Here is a 22162-nt window from a genome sequence, read left to right as displayed (position 1 = left end):
AAGGTCTCATTAGCTTGACTGCTTTGCAGGCTATTAATGGACCTTGGGGAACAATAATTCAAGTTTAAAACATTTTCAGACAAATGGAGCCACAGGGAAGTGACTCACTGACTTGAAAGGACTTCTGTGGACCCCGGTGATGGTAACTCTCACTTGTGAACTTGGAGGTTCTCATCCTTCTTTCCCCCTCCCTTTCCTAACACCCCCTATTCATTTCTTGATAGGAGTTCTCTAGCGAGTTTTTACGAGGGACTGGCTCAGAGAAATAGATCTGTAGAGGAGAAAAGAGAAACAGTGGCGTGGTCTTGTGAAGGCAATTATACTGAAAGGCATCTCTAACCAGGACCCAAGAATTGTACATTTTTGACTTTGCTACTTCACTGTGCAGCCTTGGACCACTATCATTTGACTTCTGACTGCGTGGCACTGTTCTTACCAAGTGACACCACAAAGTGGAGAAGCAGTAGCACAGACAGCTGTTGCAAATGGGAAAGGCATGAGGGAGAACTTCTTGTCTGAATCCTTGATTTACACACTGTTTTTGTTTGCCCCTGAAATGTTGTGCAGGCTCTGGCTTTTTTATTTGAAATGGCCTGACTTTATGTAACTGCGTAAACGACAGAACTAATGCACATTTCAAGCCTAATAATGTAAGAGCTCGCAGCTGGAAGGGAGCATCTCTGAGATGGATTTCTATGCTGTGTATGTGAGCACAAAGGATACTGTTGGTCGCAAGTAGTAAACTTCCTAAGTCCCAGAATCCCTTTCAAAAGCTTTTTGGAGCTGTTTTAAAGGACAGTTTTTTGGTAGTTATTCTTCTCAGTGCCTAATCATTTCCAGGTAGTAGTTTAGGTTCATTAAGTCTTTGAAGTCACTGAGGTGCTTTTAAATGCATTACTGCTCCCGAGCATTGAGTGACAGTGAAATGGCGGGGGCTGGTCTGTGTGCCCAGAACATCAGGAAATGGCTTGAGTGCCCCTCAGCAAAAGCCTTTGTTCAAAAAGAACTGCTCGTTCAGTCCCAGATACTGATCCCGCTGCTCGTTACCCTTTGCTACGTTCTCACAAGGGTCAGGGAGACTTGTTTCCATAAATGCGGACACTGAAGCGTGAATCTGGAACACTTGTTTTCAGTCTTCACGGATTCACAGGGTGGACACAGTGATGCATCACAAGAGCGACTTTTACAGCCTCAAAAGTGTGTCCACCATGGTGTGAATGCTATTTGGCTAAAAACGTTTTGTTCAGTTCTTACGTTGCATCACTGACTTTCTAGCGCTGTAGCTGTGCAGTGGGGGATACTTTGAAGTATGGGCATCGTGAGTCAGAGCACAGTGTGTGTGTGTGTGTGTGTGTGTGTGTGCGCGCGCGTGTGTTTTATTTGTTCCTTTTACAAGCACTAACTTGAGGGATTATGATTCAAAAATTAACTGTGTTTTCTGGTTGTCTGGGCAAGTCTGTTTTCTACATAATTATATTGTATATCACTTTGTCCTTTATATTATCATAAGAATAACATAATGTAATAAAAGGATGTGCTCTTTTAATTGGGTTAATGCAATTCATTGTGGAGCTGACTTGGGGATCATAAAGTTCCCAGTAGCAAGTAGCTCATTTTCATAGCCTTTGGTTAACTAGCTACTTTCATGTTTCAGAATATTCTAAGCAGGGTATTCACCCATCCAGATGAGTTTTGATATGTGGTAGATTGGGGGTTCCAATAACTCTTCTATGTATGATCTTGTATTTTAATAATCTGAAAATATTCTTTACTCTAGTAAAATATTTGCCTCTATTAAGTTTGACCATATTAATTAAGCAATCAGGGCTAATTCAATGTATTCATGTAGATGGGATCAGAGTGTAGCCTGGTTAATTACAATCAGGAAGCCCCTGAGATTGAAAGGGCTTGTGTTAATGGATTCCCCCACTGACCCTATTCCTAGAACATAGCTGATATAGTGACTTCTATGTAAGCCATCTGGATGCGTTCAAGAATTACTGAGGGCAAATTACTCAAATTTGAGTTTGTGTTTTAGATGGCATTTAGCAAATGCTCAATAAATCTTGGTCGAAAGGACGTGGCAGTAGGATGAAGAGACTAAACGCTTGGAATGAAAGTCAGCCAGAAGAACCTAGGTTTAAATTTGAGCTCTTCAAAATCTCTAAGCCGCACTTTCCTCATCTGTAAAATGGGGATAATAATGCCACCAGACTTGAGGATTAAATAAGATCGTGAAAATTAGGAATTAACACAAGTAGGTCTCAGTAAATGAATAAATGATATTTCAGAGCTAATGGAGGTGGGACAGGGAGGGACTACAGCATGGTGGCCAGGTTTATGGTCTCTAGAGAGATTCCTGAAGTGCAAATCCTGGTTCTGCGGTTACCAGCAACGTGACCTTGTGGACGTTTCTTAATCTTTCTCGACTGTGTTAGGTCCCTATGGCTGCTGTAACAGATTTTCACAAATTGAGTGGCTTGATTAAAACAACACAAATGTACTACCTTACAGTTCTGGAGGCCCAGGAGTCCAAAATGGGTCTGACTGTCTAAAATCAAGATGTCAGCAGGTCACTTCCTGTCTGGAAAGGGAGAAGCCATTTCCTTGTCTTTTCCAGCTTCTAGAGGCTGCCCACATTCCTTAGTTTGTGGGCCTTTCCTCCGTCTTCAAAGCGTCTCTCCTTTCCTTTAAAGGCCTCATAATTACACTGAGCCCACCTAGATAATGCAGGATAAGCTCCCCATCTCAAGGTCCTTAATCAAATCTGCAAAGTTCCTTTTGCTGTGAAATAACATATTCAGAAATTCTGGGGATTAGGATGTGGGCATCCTTGAGGGACCATTATTCTATCTACCTCATCAACCTTGCTTTTCCCATCTATAAAACAGGGTAGTATAATATGACCTATCTCAGCGTTAGGATAAAAAATAAATCGGATAATTCATATAAAATGCTAAGTTCAGAGCCTACCCACACATAGTAAGCACAAAATAAGTTCTGACTATTATTGCTATTATTATCAGTGAATGAATCTCAGAGTCCCTTCCTGCTACATAACCCAGGCATTCATGCCTCTGCTTCAGCAGGATGATTCAGAGGGCATGCCTGATTCCAGACAAAAAAGGAAGGCGCCTTCCCACCAGCTATTCTTCCCCGCTCAGATTCTTGGCCACTACCAACTTAGAGCCATGGCTCTCTCAAGAAACAGAGATTTCTTCCAGACGTTCCTTAGTTTCAAACAACATTCTCTTTAATGGAAGGGACATAACTAAGAGCCTTATAATTCACAGAAACAGATCCAGAGACAAGAAATAAGGGTTGCCTCTGTTTCTTCTCTCTCCATTCTGTACTCCTGTCGTACCAGTCAAGCCTCGTCTCAGGGAAAGGACCCCGGGGTTCAAAATGCCATTGTTTGCTCCTGGGGATCTCGCAGCCATAGCTTTGGCTGCTCCTACACTCTGCCTGTTTCTTCTCCATGTGGCCTATTTAATGTTGGCCTGTGCCTTCATTAACCCCGTGTACTTGGCTGTGCTTTTATTGAATAGCAATCATCAAAGTCCCTACAATGTCATTGTTGTTTTCTGAGTTGTTTTATACTATTTCAGCCTGATAGTCTCCAGTGAGAGAATTTGAGTGGGGAAAGGGGAAAATAGCATGATACTCATTAATTTCATTGATTAATTAATTAGTGATGAACTCATAGCTAGTCTCTATTCCACTTTTTACTGACACAGTAAACTAGATTGAAAAGTTGTTTAATGTGGGTCCCCTTAAGTTCTCATGTTATTTTATTTTTTATTTCTTTATTTTTAATATTTATTTATTTATTTATTTGGCTGCACCAGGTCTTAGTTGCAGCACGCAGGATCTTTTAGTCGCGGTATGCAGGGTGTAGTTCCCTGACCAGGGATGGAACCCGGGCCCTCTGCATTGAGAGTGTGGAGTCTTAACCACTGGACCACCAGGGAAATCCCAAGTTCCCATTTTAAATGAAAACAAAATAGTTCTTCCTGCCATCTAGAATTCTTGAGATGATTTACTCTTTGAAAATAGTTGTTCTGGCACATATAAATTTTTAGAGCCATCTAGAAGAATGAGTAGGGAGGAAAGGGATTTTTTAAAACTTTAGTAAACATTCCCTATGATCTGTTCATACCCTTCATGGACTGTACGTGGAAGCCCGTGTTCTTCTTATGCTTTGTTATTAGTTCTGAATCCATATGTACACAGTGATGGTCAGATAGGTCCCACCTATCCTAGCCCTCTTCCACCATTTTCCCTCCCTCCTTCCTTATCTCAAAAGGAAAAACTTTTCACATGGCCTCTGAAGCATATCATCCAAACCTGACCTCCCCAGAAGGTCAAGAGCCATGGTTATTTCCTTTTCCCAGTCAGTCAAAATTGCCATTCCCTCACTGCATTTATCTTAATACACAGCCAGGTATTAAGAAGAAAGGAACTAAGTTAATTACATTAAGGTGAATTTTCTGATTCTCCTAAGGAAATTCACATTTTTAAGGCCATGAAACTAATGTTTCTTTTTCCTCCAACTTTACTGAGATATAATTGACAAATAAAATTATAATATATGTAAAGTGTATAATATGATGATTTGATAGACCTACACACTGTGAAATGACTCCCACAATCAAGTTAATTAACACATCCATCACTTTACATAGTTATTTTTTTTTTTATGAGAACACTTAAGATCTACTCTCTTAGTAAATTTCAAGTTTGAAACACAGTATTATTAACTACAGTCACCATGCTGTACATTAGATCCTTAGAACTTATTCATTGCATAACTTCGTTTTCTTTTCCCACTGGTCCTGACTTGTTCTTTCTTTCTCAAGCTAAGAACTGTCTATTTGTTGGTTGGAGTCATATTCCCTAATACACATGGAAATGAAGAAAGTGAGTAAAAGAGCAGAGTTAAGGAAAGGAAAAGGAAGGGGAAGAAGGGAAATTTGGATCAGAGAAAGAGGGAATCAAATGAAAAGAGGAGAGATGGAAGGAAATGATGGGGGGGTGAAGAGGATATAGGCATTTTATTACATGCAGATCTCTTTTCTTAGCAAGACTCTGGCAACGCACAGCCTGTTAACTCCATCCTGCCCAGCTCCCCTTGGCATCCACTAATGTATGTCTTCAGCTGTGCTTTAGTCTATTTCAGTGTGTGTATGTGTGGGCAACGTCCCACCACCACTACCCACAAGGGGAAAAAAAGCTGTTCCCTTGGGTCTTATTTCATACAATTCCATTTTGGTCTTTTTTTTTAATTAATTACTTTGGTTGCATTGGGTCCTCGTTGCTGTGTGCAGGCTTACTCTAGTTGTGGCGAGTGGGGGCTGCTCTTCATTGCAGTGCGTAGGCTTCTCATTGAGATGGCTTCTCTTGTTGCAGAGCACAGGCTCTAGGTGCATGGGCTTCAGTAGTTGTGGCTCACAGGCTCTAGAGCACAGGATCAGTAGTTGTGGCGCATGGGCTTAGTTGCTCCGTGGCATGTGGGATCTTCCTGGACAAGGGATCAAACCCGTGTCCCCTGCATTGGCAGGTGGATTCTTAACCACTGTGCCACCAGGGAAGTCCCCCATTTTGGTCTTTCTTAAGAAGCCCAGTGGACTCTATAGTTGGGCATGTCTGGTTTTAAGTCCTCAATTGATCACTTGGGCAATTCCTTAATCTCTCTGAAGCTCAATTTCCACATCAGTAAGATGGGAATAGTAATACGCCAACATTATGGTGTTCTTGCAAAAACATGAGAAAATTCCTTCATAGTGCTTGGTACCTAGTACGCTTTTTTGTAAAATAGTTAATTGTTTTAAATAATATTGTGGCAATTATTAGTAGTAGTATTACTATTACTATTTCTTCTCCCAGAAAAAGTCTGATTTTCTTGTCCTCTTGCAGAAAACAGTATACTTATCTGCCTCTCCCTTTTCCACCTCTCCAAACTCAGAACTCCTTAAAAAATAAGAAATGGAAATTTTAAACCACACGTGCCTCCCTGGCTTACATCTGCATGCTCAATCTTCTGCCCTACTCTTTTCTTCTCACTCTCCTTTTCCCAGTTCTCCTCACGGGAATCACACCGCTAGAAGTCCAGATTACAATTAGCCCATGGTCAGCGGCAGCCCCAGTTTTGTTTGGTTTTCTCAGCACATTAGATGTGGACAAAGGAGGACCTCTTTCTTTCTCCTACTCTTTTTAAGATCTTCCAAAACAAAAGGCGAGTTAGAATCCTTTCAAGCACCAGGAGTCATGCTGGTAATGTCCTAGAGCATTTTGCATTTCATATGCAATTTCTGCCTGACACTTGAGTGTTGACCTTGTATATCCAGACACCTGATTTCTACCACGTGTGGAGCCCATCCCTGCCTCCTCTGCATCCTCAGGACTCCACCTCAACATCTTTCCTGTTTTCCTGGCCTTAGGAGGCCACCAGGAACCTCTTGCCCTCTCCCCTGGTCAATTGCTCTGCAAATGTAACCATTGGCTGCTCCCTTTCACTAATGGTTGGTGCTCCCTACAAAATAAAGCAACCTTCGATTCTCACCCAATCCTGGCGTTCTTCTCCCAAACCAGCCCTGCGAAAAAACTGTAATTCCTTTATTTGTGTATCCATGAACGTAAGCATTTTGGTGGGGTAAGAATCTGTACTTTTTATCAAATCATTGAAAGGAGCTAAACCTTAAAAGAAATTCTAGACTGGATAGCATTGCATTGCTTAATCAGCTGATACCTCTTCATTAAGAAGCTAAATTTAACTCAATCTCTTGATAAAATTTTGAATTACATCTTTAAATTTTTTCAAATTATTTTACTTGCATAAATGTGTATACATAGACACATTTTTACATATGCAAGTGAAATATGTATAGTATATACACTGTATACACTATTATGTATACTATATATGGTATGTATATACTCTATATATAGTATAATCCCACTATAGTGAGATAAGTGGGGCTCAAAAATCCAAAATTCAAAAACTTGGGGTTTTCTTATTTCAAGATGAGTGAAAAATTGTCATAATTATGGGAAGAGGGAAATTTATTTGTTTTCATTTATTAGATATGTAGGGAAAAGAAATAAACCTGTGTTTATGAACAGTGACATCCCACACTGAATCAGGAAGGTTCCAAATGATCAGAAGGCAATCCTTCCCTAGCACCTGCCCCCCCAGAAATTAAGAACTTGGCAATCCCAGCAGGAGAATAGGAAAGACTCTTGCTGCAGTGTTAGCGTCAGCCCTGGGTCCCCCATGATCAAGTGGGCCTATACACGTAACATCATTGCTCTTGAGAAATACAGATAGACACACACACAACCATTGTCCCAAAGGCACAGCATATTGGATAAAACGTGGTTCTGTAAAATAATCTTAGGTCCTAGTGCAGTGCTGAAGGCAGCAGTACAGACGCCCCCTCCTTGTGGTTGTCTCCCCCAGGGATCCTTGAGGTCCTTTTGATGAAGCTCTTAGGCTGGGCTCCTGAGACTTTCTAATAACTTTGAACTTCACATGATAGTGTCGAAATTTTTATCATCTTCCTTCCAAAAGGCTCCTTTTTCCCATGCCAAGTTGCTCCCAGCCTTGCTCTGCAGTCTTTAAACCCCTCCTAATAGGAGATGACATCAGCTGCTCTTGAGCAGAAGTCCTAGCCTCATACCAAGCCAAATGAAGTCAGACAAAACCAAATGACCTTAAACATCTTGTACACTCTGATGCCAGAACAGCAGGTTCCTTCCTGACTTGAAAGTACCATTGATAGTAGTTCTTTCCAGATAAAAATGATTTTCTCACCTTTTAATGGCATTTTGTTTCTTAAAGTTTCTTAAAGCATATCAACGTATGTATATGTTTATGTCTATTTATATTCCCCGAAGAATTAGTTATCTTCTCCCTAATGGCTCAAAGTACATTTTAAAGTGGGTCTTACAAGCAAGAAAGACATATTACAAAGCAACGTAAGAATTCCAGCCTAATGTTGTACGAATAAATTCAACGATCAAACTCAACTAGTATCGTATTTCTAGTTCAAATCTGGATATATATCAGGAGTGCCTATGGTGCATTTTTAAAGCGCAAAGGCTCCACGCCAGTCCCAGATTCAGTAGATCCAGGTAGTATTTGTATTTTTTGTAAAGTCTCCAGGCTGGTATGATGGGCAGCCACAGCTGAGAACCACTATAGTGGATACTTTTGAGGAAAGATCAAACCCCTGACAACAAATCCAGCTGATCGTGAAGCTAAAATCGTGAGCCCGCACCCCTCATCCCCTTAAAACAAAACTCAAGTGCCAAGAGCAGAAGACGGTGTTCAAAGTAAAAGGCAAAGCCAGAAACCCATTATAGCCATTTATTTTAGTGACAGCATTTTCCTACTTTCAGGAGCTCATCTAGATAAAGGACTAGGAGGTAAAAGCAAATGCAATTGTATTTTGCCTCAGGAAAGAGCTCTGAATAATTTTTATTATATTGCCAGAGATTAGGACTTGAATGTAAATCTGAGAAAGTCCTACCAGAGGCCCCCTTCATTAACAGAAATGGAAACAGGCATTTATATGCCACCAATAAATCAGTTAAAGGAGGCAAGGAGCTTGAAATAGCCTTCATTGCGCTTATTAACTTTGGGGATTACAGCAGTGGTGATGGCTAAACCCCACATCTTCCTGTCATCCATCTGGAGCAAATGGAGGCAAATAAAGCTGGGAAGAGTCTCATCACACTAAAAAAATCTGCAAGTCTTGTATTTGCTAAAGTGGAGAAGAAGCAAAGCAGAGCCAGACGGTTCTAAAAACATTGTCAGCTTTTGTGGATTGAAAATGTGAGCGTGTGAATCAGTGTGTGAGTTGGTTATATGTGTCTGGGTTTACATACATCTGGATGCTGGGAATTATTTTAACCTCTATGATAACTTCCAGTACAACAGTGTTTTAAAATGGGAGGATTCCATGAAGAAGCAGCATCCAAAGGGTTTTCTCAGTGACACTGGAGAGTGCTGTGGGCCCTTCCTCTCTAGTTTTTTTTTTTTTTTTTTTGGGGGGGGGTACTGTTAATCACCAACTTCTGTTAACTTATTTTCAATTTACCAATTTCAGAAAATCTTCATTTGTGTTGAACAGTGGCAACTGGACTAAGATTGCTGACAATTTGAATCCAAACTAACCAAGGAATTTTAAAATTAAAAGCAAAAAAAAAAAAAAAAAAAAAAATGGATTGTTTCCTGCCCTATCAGGAAATACTTTAGGCTTTGGTGGGGGCAGCCACTTCACCTGCCTGAGTCTTGAGTTCTTCAGCTAGAATTTGAGAGTAGTAATATCTCTTCAGCTTCTTCACCAGGTTATGGGGAAAAGCATTTTATAATCTACAGGAAGTTATACAAATGGAAGACACCCTTATTTTAAGCTTCTACCTTTAAAATGTCTTATGTGTCGTGTGTAATAGAAATGTCTGTTGATGACAGATGATGTTGGATTAAAGACATGTCGTGAAAGATGTGATATTTCAACGTGAACGTCTCACTTTGCCCAAATGAAATGTACTTTTCTTCCAACACTCTGTGCCTTACATTTGGGTTTTATTCTTTATGTCTTGTGGGTTCCCACACTGTTCTAGTCTGTTGTTTCATCCCTCCCCTCTATATAGGGGCTAAGAGTTGGAGCCCTCCCTATCCAGTGTTCAGCGTCGTTTAATGACTGTGCTGGAAGAGGGGTGACTTCATGACCTCACCTCCTACAAACTCATTATTGCCATGAGTTCAGCAGAATGTTTTCTAACATACGTGACGCGCAGCGGGAAAGCAAAAGCTGAGGTCCTCTCCTCTGCTGTTCTCCCCGTGACTGCCAATCACCGAGTCCTATTGGATGTGTCCTAAATCTCTCTTCAAGTCAAGTCTGTATCCAGCTAACTGGACTCTTCCCTTCCTCATGGACTTCTACCCCCACCCTCCTGCCTACCCGCTCTTGTCTCCACTTGACATGCTAGAATAGTCTTGCCAAAGCCTAAATCTGTGTACATCAGTTCCCTGCTTAAACCTTGGATGGCACCCAGCCTCCCGCAGGAAAGTCCTATACTGTCTAGACTTGACAGACAAGGCTTTCTAGATCGGATGCCTGGTCACCTCTTGCTTGCGCTCAGCAATACTGAACTATTCCCAGTTCCCAGAAGTGCCATATACCCTTTTTCAAGCTCCATGCTTTTTTTTTAGTTGTTCTCTCTAACTGTAATTGCCCTCCCTTCACGCTTTTCTGTCTGAAACATTCCTATTCATCCTTTAAAACTCTGCTCCTGAGTCACCCTTTCTTTGATGTCTCTTTCAAATCTTCCCAGATGTAAACTACTATATCTAGCAGTACACACTTTGTACATATTACTCCAAATTATAATTATTTGTTAGAATAATTTGTTTCTCCTTCTGCTCTGTGAGTTTCTTAAGGGCAAGGGTTATGTCTTATCTTTGGATCTCAAGAAGCTAGCAATGGGTCTGACCAATTATAGCTGCATTATAAATATTTCTTAAATAAATAAATGGAGGGATTCTCATAAGTGAAAACAGTACACACCCTATATAATCTGTGGGATTGAGTGCTAGTAAAGTAAACATCTGACGGGGCTTATCCCTTATTATCATTGTGAGTTCTTTTTGCTCTTTTGACATTTCTGCAATCTTCTGGTGAATTCTAAGGTAAGCATCTCATCTACATGAAGGAGCAACAGACGCTGATCAAATCAGGCCTGTTGGTGCGCTGTGCACCTTGTGACATTAATGTCATCATAGATGGGATATTTTTCCCTTCATCTCCTCCATATGACTCTGGGCAGCTGTTGTTATACTGAAATTCACAGAAGCTGAGCTTCTTGACAATTTCAGAAGCAAAATTGCTCTCTGTAAATGATTTCCTCCTTTCTCTACTGAAAGTTTTGCTCTTCTTTCTTTCTAAAGCGATGAGAATACAGTCAGGCATTGTGTATCCCAAGTCCCACTGATCAGAGTTAAATTGGAAACTAAGGAGCCCGCAGTGGTGCTTCTTCCCTGTTTGATTCTTGAGCTCACTTTTCCACGAGTCCCTCTATGGAATCAGTGTAAGCTGGAAACTAGCGTGCCTGGTTTTTACTATTATGGCTGCGATCGATGGGGAATAAATGAATATTCCCCACTTTATCTAACAGCACTGCTTGCCAGGAAACTCGGGGAGGGGGGAGGCAGTCAAAATGAGAGGTGTGTTGTTTTTCCTTTTATATTTGTAATTATTTTCCAGGCTTTCCATTATATCCGACCACTGAGTTTTTCTTTCTTTTCCTCGTAAGGTACACATTTTACTTAGAAGTGACAATTAATACCTATTGTGTAACTAATTATGGTTTTTATGAGTTAATTAACCAAAACGGTGATGAATAGACCAAAAGATGACATCAACGTAGTTTGCGTGTATTTCAACGTTTCATAAGACAAGATTTTGCTTTCAAATGCATGGTCTGAGATTATTTAAAAACTATAAATTGGTCTCCCTCATTTCAAATAATCTCTGAAACTAATACAATTGGAACTTCACTTTTCTATGAGTCAGTTTTTGAAAATATAATTGAAAGAAAACTTATTTCTTTCATTTCAGGAAAAGAAAACTTAGTTTTCTTTTTTCTCTTCTGTTTTATTCATTTGTTCAATAAATACTAACTGGACATAGTATTTGTTGATGGGGTCTGAATAGACACCGTGAAGAATTTAAAATTTTCAGTCACTGCCCATAAAAACCTTACAGAGACACAAAAAGTTACGTCGAAAAAGAATTGTCACAGACAGTACCAAGTGAGTAGTATGGGCAGTACCGCCGCAAGTTCAGAAGTCAGTCTTTACCTCCCTGACATTTTCAATCAGAGCTTTCCAGCCTGCCATCCTTTGTGATTTATTTTTAATGGTTCTTTTCATCTCATTCCAACATATAGACAGATGCAGGAACATATCCTGGTTCTATCCCCTATCTCTCTACTGCTTCAACTCTACTTCTGAGCTCTTGAAATAAAAATTGGAAGCTCTCCTCAGACTCTTTTGTGAATGTCAGATTATTATCTACCCACTTTCTCTGGAGGAAAGGAGATGGGTTACATGATTCTGGAAGAGTGTGTTTTTCTCCAGATCTCTATATATCAACCATACCTGCACATTTAAAATCTCATAAAAAGAAAGCAGTGTTCAGCACTGCATCATTACCAAGTTGAAGAAGCTTCATTAACAGCTCTGTTCATTTCCAGTTTTTACTGAAGCCTGACCTCGGTTATGCTATCACCCATTGAGAACGGATTCACACCTTTAACTCTGTAAACTAAGACTGTTCCATGCTCTTCTTTGCTCTCCTGGCAATAGGCAAATAATTCTTAACTCATAGAAGCAACTGGAGAGGCTATTTTACCTGTTTGACTGACATGACATTTTGTTTCACCACCAATTTCTTTTACTCCCCAGTCAGTCATTTTGTACACAGCCCCATCATCTTTTGAGCAGTCTGCTGCAAGCACAGCGGGCTCTCCATGTCTATGGGGTCCACACTGAGGATTCAACCAACCCCCCCCCCCCCCATCAAACTGTATCACACTGTTTTATATAAGGGACTTGAGCAAGCGAGGATTTTGGTATTGGGGAAGCAGGGGAGGGGCTGGAACCAATCCTCCCCCTTCGTGGATACCAAGGGAGGATTGTAGTTCCCTTAAATTTACCCTCAGGTAATCGACCTCTCTCTCATTCACATATCTTTCTTTCCACTTCTGTGGCTCTGATTGCCTCATTGTGTTTCATCGCTTTTATGTTTCCGCACAATGCTAGAGTGTAAGCAAGCACCTTGAGGGCAGGAACTGTGACTTCACTGTTGTCTGCCCGGAGCGTAGTTTGGTTCCAGGAGTATAGAAGGCACTCACTGAAGACTACTTAAGTGGATGCTCAGCATTGAGAGAGAGGCAGAGTCAACTAGGGAGGCTCAGAGGAAAGACCTCATACCCAGCCCATCATAGAAAGTTGGGGAGAATTTCAGAGGAAGATACACCTAAACTGAGACCTGAAGGATGGCTGCAGCTTATCCACGCATAGACTGAGGGCAGTCCAGACAAAAATGGTCATGATGACATGAGCATAATTCATATTTGAGAAAGAACAGTGTCCATTGAAAGGCAAAAAGTTCAGCTGTGCCTTCTATTTACCATGCCTGAATCAAAACATATATATTATGTGTGTGTGTGTATATATATATACACACATAGACACACACACACAAGTATATGTATCTATGTGTGTATGAAAGAGAAGACATCAGTTTTTAAACATTTAATTTGCTATAACAAAAAATCAACTCCATCAACTTATAAAACACTAAATATTTAGCCCCAAACCCTCTATCGGGCTAAACAACATTTCCATTAACTGTCTCATTATTTTCTTTTTCCTTAAGTCAAATTTTAACTTAAAAAATTTTTTTTAATTCTTCTTTTTAACTGTTGGTCTTTTTGTAGTATTTTTTAAGTAGTTCCATTGCAGACTATAGTATGGTTAAGTAGAGAGAGGTGAACCTAACCACTTTGCTTGATATTATTATGTATGGAAAAACAGTTGCAGGTTCCAAACACTTAAATTAGAAATGAACATTTAGAAAGTGACCTGCTTCTAAATTGAGGTTTTGGGTGCGCACAGGACAAGTTGCAACAGAATGTAGAGGAAAGCAGACTAGTCTCGGGGTCCAAACGTCTGCACCATTTCCTTTACTAAGTCCGTGAGACTCATGATCTCATCATTTCTTGAATGGGATCTGTAATATCTGATCTCTATACTTCGTAGGTATTCCCAAAATAGAAAGAGAAACTCTGTGTGAAATGCATCACCCAGCAGATGGTAAAGGGTTGTATTCTGTTATAGCGCAAGAAGATTGCTATTGTAGTTATTTGTATGTTAGAAAGTAAAAATTGTACACCCTTTCCACAACTACTACAACCTTATATATGGAAAATATGTACAACCATTTCAATTAGTCAAAGTAAAGCTATTCTTTTTACAGACACGGTTTTAAATAGTTTGTGCCTACATTTGTGGCATGACTACAGCAAGTGTGTTTACATAGAAATGGCTGTTTGCCTCATTAACATGAAGCTAATACACATTGTAACCATTTTGTCTCATAGAATGATTGAAGATAGTGGGAAAAGAGGAAATACCATGGCAGAAAGAAGACAGCTGTTTGCAGAGATGAGTAAGTATGGAACTTTGAAGGAACACCCCTAAAGACTCATGGAAAGGTTGGAAATAATCGCTTAATCCTTCCGGCAATTGTATCTTTCCTTAAAATCCTAAATTTTTTGTATAAAATGTATGTCCAGGCATTTTTACCTCCTCTTAGGTAAGAATTAAATTAGTGAATCATCATAATTTGTTACTAGGACTGTGTATCTTGTATGAAAGAAAGGGTTTGTGGACCTAAATGTATATATATTATACATACACGGATGCTTAATAAACACTATTTAGTGTTGGCATTAATACAATCCACTAAACTTCAAAGCCTGTGTTCATCTCCCCCGTACTACCACAGGGTCTGGCGCACTGCAAGTACTAGATAAAAATTTTGAAATGAATCATTGAATGTCTTAACCTGTGAAATAGTATTGTTTGTTCATATGGGAAAGAGGAGTCAGGCGTGATTACCAGACCAAGCTATAAGCTATCATTTGAACTTCATGCAGAGGGGGACAAGCTGTCCTACAAACTAGTTTCTAAAAAGTGAAAAGGAAATCAAAAGTTTAAAAGAGTTTGGAGGTGACCTGCTATGTGAGGAAAACCAAACCGAGACTATATTTACTGACTCCAATGGAGAACTCATTAAATAAAGGTTGTTGGTTTATGTAAATGCAGGTGTTGCTGTATACGTAATTGGGTAGTAGTATCTCCTTCTAGAGCATTTTTCTTATTCATAAGGAAGAAGAACTTGACACTGGGGAGAAGAAGACACATCTCAAATTAAATGTTATAAAGAAAAAAGTATGATTCTCTTATTGTCTTTTTATCTCTCCTTCCCTGCATAAGGAATGAGGATGAGCGGAAGTGAGTCGTAAGCCTTTTACTCGGAGAAGGCAAGACACAAAATTAGGTTTCTACTGAAGATTGGAACTGATTGGCAAGAATGAGAGTCGGAACAGATAAAGGAAAGCCCCAGATAATAAGATTCACATTTTCCTTTATCATTTCCCAATAATCTGAAGGCACCAAGACAGCGTTAGAACTAACAAAGAGGAAAGAAAATTAAAATTGATGTGGGGAATCTCAATCATGCTCCTTGCTTTTTCCACTTTTAGAAATATGTCTAAAGTGCCTGTGACAGTTTCAGCCATGACCTTCCAATTTCCATGTCTGGTACTGCAGCTTCAATTCTGGCCTGACAAGTCACCTGGAATTGTGACTTTTGTTGATATAAATCTAACAGAGGAAAGGACCTAGTTATTGCCTGGCTATCTAAACAAAATCCAAAGCAGCACAGGTATCCTCTCGTATTGTAGATTCTTAGACTGAAAAGGCGAGAGCCATGTATGTCAAGGGCCAATGGTTTGTCAGAAAAAGAAAAAAAAAGCTATTAATATTTAACATAGAAAAGCAATAAAGTCTTAAGGGAAATCTTTAAATTTATCATTGTTACATTAAAGACTATATCAGCCAACAGACTGTAAGAACTTTAAAAGTGTGCTTATGTCATGATTTTATAAACATTTATCTGAGTTTAAGTACATAATCCCAGCTCCTTCTCCACCTGGTACGCTGCCTGGCACAGACAAACACATATGTCATCAATGTCTTTTGAGTTAAAGTTGTCCAACTCAAAGGAAGATCAACGTAAGTTTTATAGCCATAGAAACAGAAAAGCTCTAAATTTTTCAAGTGAGAGAGACTTAAGAAAACTGTTCATTCATTTCCCTAATTGTAACTTAACCTTTTCATAGGAACCTCTCAGGGAGGTCATGCAGTTTATTACATCATTTTGAGTTCTCCTGATTAGTGATCAAAATAGTTAAGCAAACCACACAGATATGTATCTTTCTTCCTTTCTTCCTCTCTTCAGAAGCAGCTAAACATGTGTGACCTTAACAATTCATTAGGGGCTTCCCTGGTGGCATAGTGGTAAAGAATCTGCCTGCCAATGCAGGGGACACGGGTTGGATCCCTGGTCCAGGAAGATCCCACATGCTGCAGAGCAACTAAGCCCGTGCGCCGCAACTACTGAGTCTGCACTCCAGTGCCCGCGAGCCACAACTACTGAGCCTGAGTGCTGCAACTACTGAAGCCTGCACACCTAGAGCCTGTGCTTTGCAACAGAAGAAGTCACCACAGTGAGAACCCTCATACAGCAACAAAGAGTAGCCCCCACTCGCCACACCTAGAGAAAGCCTGCACACAGCAGCGAGGACCTAATGCAGCCAAATAAATAGATTTTTAAAAAAACATAAAATAAAAGCCATTCTTTCTCCTTAAAAAAAAAAAATTCATTAGTCAGCATCATGTTAAGATTAGCACTAAATAGGACACGCCCACAGTAAGTGGGCTTCTGCCAGATAGAGCAATCAGCTGATCTCAAAGTGGAAATTGATTTCGATTGACTGTCAGACAAAAGAGAAAGGTAATTTCATTGAGAATGTGTTAAACATTTGAAAAATATATGGGTTACCCCAGCTATATCAGCAGGACACCAAAGAAAGACAAGGAAACTGTTATCAGAGAAGAGTGACATCAAAACTTAGAAAGTAACTTCTTCCAGGAATCTGTGATGTCTAGACAGGGAGCTTAGAAAGGAGGAACTTGTAAATCTGGTCAGCTAAGTATTACCTAGAAATAATTCTTTTTTAAACATTGAAGGAAAGTGCCAAAGAGCTTCTTGATTTTGGAAATTACACATGTCACAGGAAAAAAGAAAAAAGGAATTAAGAAGGAACGGGGAGGCTTTCTTCAGTACTGTTGTGAGAGGGGGAGAGAGATGGAACTCAGCCCTGCCGAACTACAGACAGGAGCGTTTCTAAGCACTGGGGTGACCTAGAGCAGAAGTACTGGAGGATACTAGAGGGGAAGGTGGTCAGCTGTGGTTACTCATTGTCACAATAAGGAAGCTAAGCTCCTACCCTCCCACAGAGAGGAGCAGATCTCCTTCAATGATTTCATTTCCAAGGAATGGCTCCCAGTCCTTGAGAAAGATATTCCTGGGTTGTAAAACTGGCAAAATGCTGGGAGGTTTACCTCTTTAACAGGGCAGAGACAGAGTTTACAAAGGAAAGTTTTCTAAAGGAAGTGCTCTATGGAAAAGGAGATCAAAGACCTAGAGTCAGGAAGAAACCTGTCTAAAGGTTAGTCAGGCTGAGGAGAACCTTACAAAAGCCAAGGAGCAGAGAACACAGAAAACAGGGTAACAATTGATCAGAAGACCAATTGATAATGAATTTTGGCAAATTCAGGTGATTGCAGCACATATATATGTACTAAACATCTACTCTGAGCTCATAACCACAGGCAGCAGAAGCAAAAAATAAAATAAAAAGGCAAAGAAACAAAATTAAGAGTAGCACGGACTCCAAATAAGCCAAAAAAACAAAATAAAAGAAAACTCCATGGCCACATATTTTGTTTAAAGAAATTTTGGGCAAGTTGCCCTAAACCAAAATTTCCCTTCCGTATAATGCCCTAATTATCAGTTTATTTAACACCTTAGATTAAAGCTGAAAAGACTCCAGTTAAATGTAAATGTCATTCTCACCTTGGCCTTTTCAGCCATCAGCTACGTTTATCAGCTCAAAAAAGTTTATCCAACTGGCTTTTAGCAGAATAAATTGTTTGTTCTTGGAATCAAGCTTCCTTTCGTCTCTGTTTTTCTGCTCTGAGAGCACCTTTACTCTGCTTTGTATGACCCTTGCAAAGAATTTACAAAGGAAAGATTTCCGTGTCACTCATTCACATGAACTTCTCCTTGAGGTTGGACCCTGGACCTTTGCCTTCAAGCCCATCTGCCTTGGATGCTGAATCAATGTTGGTTTAAAAGCCTGGGGGCCCAGGATAGGTAGGTTTTAATGGGAGGGAAATGATTGGAAAACATTCTTTGAGAGCATGGAAGGCTGCCTAACATGAAGAGGAAGGTCCTGGGGAGAAAGCAGAGTGATAGCACTGGGGCCTGAGTGGAGGAGGGACCAGAAACCACAGGGAGGCAGATGGGGTGCTCAGGAAACACTTGAGTGGTTCAGAGGCAGACACTCCCTCTTCAGACGGTCGACAGCAGTCGGCACGCGCGGAGTTGGAATGGCGCCTGCAGCATGATTTTGCGGTGCACGCGGCGCGTTTTAGGAAAACTGATTTCAGTCATTCAGGGAAATGACATGCATGACCCCACTCCCACGAGCCATGGTGATACAGTGACTGTTTTCACTTACATCTTCATTTCTCGTGCTCTGCAGCACTTTGGGGGTGTCGACATCATGCGTCACCATCCTGGAAATTCTCCCTTATGTCACCACCATGATCCAGTTTCCTGTTTTTTTCTGACCACTGTACTTCTCTTTCTCTGTCTCTTAGTTGTCTCCAGACCCCTTGAAGTCAGATTTTAACCAAAGTTTTCTTCTTGACCAATTCTCTCCCTGTACAATCTGACTTTCTCTCGAGGCTTCACCGCTATTGTTACGGCTCTCAAGTGTTGAAGGAGTCCTTCAAAACCACTTCCCATGTTCTCAGGAACGAGCTTATCCAAAATAGTCAGCATGTAAAGCCAGTGTCCCTTCCAGACTTGGCTCCTCCCTGCAAAAGCTTCTGCTGATGAAGCACGTTGAGATGGGCTCCCTGTTGGCTCCACTAACTCCCCATCACAGCAAAGCCAATGTCCCACCAAGGCTGCCACCTTCCAGTATTTCCAGAACCACACAGTCCTTGAACAACTACCAAAGGCGCTGTCCAGAAGTGGGGAGGAAGTTTCTAGAACCCCAAATTTGTGCCTCATTTTGTTATCTAGAATGTGGGATAACCCTACTTCTGCACAGAGTCTCCTCTTGGGAAAAGATTCCCAGTCTTGGCTCAGTTAAGACACACTGATACATTTTATATGTTTGTTAATAATTCCTGGAATATAGTCAGTATTAAGGAGTTCCATATCCATGTATCCAACTGCCACTGGAGATCTCCATTTGCACATCCCACAAGCAACTCAAACTCTGTAGGCCCAAAACCAAACCCTTCACCTTCACACATATACACACACCTGTTCCTCCTTATTGGTCCCTTAGCTCAATGAGGGCCACCCCATCCCATTGAGTTGTCTAAGGTAGAAAGTAGAGCATTATCTTTGACCCCAAAACTCCTTTGACTGCTCTCTCTCCCTCTCTTTCTTTCTTTTTCTCTCCCTCTCTTCTCTCCCTCTCTCCCTCTCTCTCTCCCCTCACCCCTGTCTGACACACACATACACACACACACACACACATCCGGTCAATCATCAAGCATGGAAAAGAGTTCAGACACAGAGTTCATAGGCTTCATCTTTATTCTATAAATATTTGTTGGATGAGTTTGAAAAACGACTAAGAAATTTAAGAATCTGAATGATTTTATAAAGGGTTTTATAAATGAGCTATGAAAACACATAAGGCAAAACATATATGAATTGTGTGAAACTGTTAAAAGTGTATGACGCTAAAGCCAAAAATTAGGTAAGACTGGTTCGTTGGCTGGATGGATGGTAGGAGGAAGGAAGGGACAAAGGGAGGAAGGGATGAGAAAAAAATCTTGCAAAGAAGAGCTAAAGAAAGGGAAAACAGGATTTGCAGAAGGTAGCAATGTGATCAATCAGCATTTAACTTGCATCTTTGTATTCTTTATCATTTTTTTCCAACTAAGACCTGAGTGTGAGAGGTTTGAGGAGATGGTGCAAGAGCATCGAGTTGCCTTACATGAATTCACTTTAAATTTTTCATATGAAAAGTTTTAAATGTATACAGAGGTGGAGAAAATTGTATTCATCTCTACCCTTAATTGTTTATCCTCAGACCTCACCATATAATTATGAAGCAAATCTAAGGTATTATTTAGATGTGTCAAATCTCCATTTTAAAGAATTGTATCCCAATGATATAATAATAAAGGAAAAAACAATATAAATTTGAGAAATAATTAAGAGCACATTGCAAAAAATAGATAGGGAAATGCTGTACTATTTTTTCATTAAAAAGGGAGGGTTCGATTCTTGAGAGTATAGAGTGTGAATTTGATGTAGATTTCAAGAAGATAAAATGGATTTTTTTTAGGACATGGACAAAATATAGTGGTAGTCCTAGACATTTCAACATGCTAAGAATAAGGATTACTCTATTGCTTATATTTCCTTATTCATTTATTCAAATTCCATCTTTTTTATAAATGAATTAAGTCAGCTTATTTCCCTTTTCAATGAGGTTACTAGACTGCTAGCTTAGGAAAATACCATAGGATAAAAGTGAACCTTAATTTCAGCAAGGTACTAACAAAAGTCTCTTAGGCTGTGCATGTGTTGGAAAAATGTGAGCTGGATCATCATACAAGTATGTAGATGCATAGGTGGTGTTGTGACCATGTCTGAAGGACTAAGTAATGGATCCATGAACTTGGAGGACAGCCTCCAGTTGTATTCTGGAAGACTCTGTGGCCATGGTCAGGTCTTAGATTTTAGGCAATGACTTGGACACAGAAGACATGTGACTGCTCTCAAGGTAGACTGAATTTATAGACTTTCAAGAAGAGACCACACATGTCAAACAGAATTATTATTGGGCTGGAGACAAAGAAATTTCTTTTAAACACGGTGGGTAAATGGAGCAAGAACCTGCCCAGCCTGTCTCAGCACAGCTTCTTTTGGGTTCCAGGTGGATGTGTCCATCCATGGTGGATCCTGTGGTTGCCACTTCCATGGTCCACGTGAGCCAGTGGGCTGCTGTATCCAAAAAGCTAAACTTCATTGCTCACCACATCTTTTTTAATATTCAGGGCTTATGTCCTCAGCCAGAAAGAGCCTTCACAAACGGAAGACACTGACAGCCCTCCAGACCCCTTCCTGAGGCTTGAACAAAACAGAGGGTCAGCTGAGTCCACATGGTGATGGGCAGAGGAGAGCCGTCAGCGCACTCTTGACCCTAAGCATCATCTCTACGTCCCTCTTTACTGCATCCTGGAGAGGGGCACCTTTGCCAAATGCCCCCTAGGACCTCTGTGAGAGGGAGGAGCAGAGGAGCTGGGTTTCAGTTCTCAGAGGATGAGGTCTTGCTGGAACTAAGAAATTTAATTGTGTACTACATCACAGTCCTTTCATACCTGGGGCTTAAATCATTATTTTTGACAAACTTAAATAAATCATCTATGTCCCTAATGTCTTCTTTTAAAGGAGTATTTGCAGATATTGAGACTCTCTTGATTGTTCAGCCAAATTCAGGTTCACTAAAAGTACATCTTCATCCCGGGGAAAAAGATTTAGCGTTCATGTATTTCTGATAAGTCTGTATGTCTCTGGTTATCCAGCATCCTAGAGAGTTCATTTCCCACAGGAGCCTCTCAGATTTACAGAGCACATGAAGCTGGGAAGGCCCTTTGAAATGCCAATGGCAAAGACAAAAATTTTTTAAATATCAGAAAGGTTAGAAGCATGAACTAAAAAGTAAAAGAAACTAAGCAGATTAAATATGAAGTCCTGCCTTTAGCCCCCAAATAGGCATTTAAATAGAAAATAGAAAAGATCTGACTTAATAGAAGTGCATATGATTTTTAAAAGCCACCTTCTTAATGAACTGCTAGCTTAATAAGAGCCAGAAGCATGAGCCATCTATGAAAACATTGTATCAGTAAATGTCCTCATCAGTGGTGGTAACTGTGGCTTTCCATACATTCCATACAGGTGAGGCAACAGCAGTGGCATTTGGGTTCATTTTGTATATCTCATTTCAAGGAGATGTTAGCCAGCCATAGAACAGGATCGCTAGAATGTTTAAGGGTCTCCAAACTGTGTCTGATGATAATAAGAAAAATAATAGCATCGTCCATGTATTGGAGCCCTTTGTGTGGCACGCTCTCGGGTAGACATTGTATTGATACTTGAAATAGCTTTGGACTTGGACATCTTCCACCTAAGGTAAGAAAGTC

At 40.3% G+C, this 22162-nt stretch overlaps 1 protein-coding gene across 19 annotated transcripts in view; it reads left to right on the top strand.

Annotated features, from left to right (window-relative positions):
* DTNA (dystrobrevin alpha) overlaps positions 1 to 22162 on the top strand; it is a 280503-nt gene that overhangs the window by 125046 nt on the left and 133295 nt on the right. For all 19 annotated transcript variants that reach the window (XM_057698679.1, XM_057698696.1, XM_057698692.1 and 16 more), the window contains one exon: positions 14173 to 14240. In XM_057698679.1, coding sequence (XP_057554662.1) covers positions 14174 to 14240 — 67 coding nt within the window. In that variant the 5' untranslated portion in view covers position 14173. The remainder of the gene's footprint in view (positions 1 to 14172; positions 14241 to 22162) is intronic.

The sequence above is a fragment of the Hippopotamus amphibius genome, chromosome 11, assembly GCF_030028045.1.
Source record: "Hippopotamus amphibius kiboko isolate mHipAmp2 chromosome 11, mHipAmp2.hap2, whole genome shotgun sequence".
Classification (NCBI taxonomy): domain Eukaryota; kingdom Metazoa; phylum Chordata; class Mammalia; order Artiodactyla; family Hippopotamidae; genus Hippopotamus; species Hippopotamus amphibius.
Note: the sequence above shows the minus strand (reverse complement) of the source record. Positions and strands in the feature narration are given on the sequence as shown.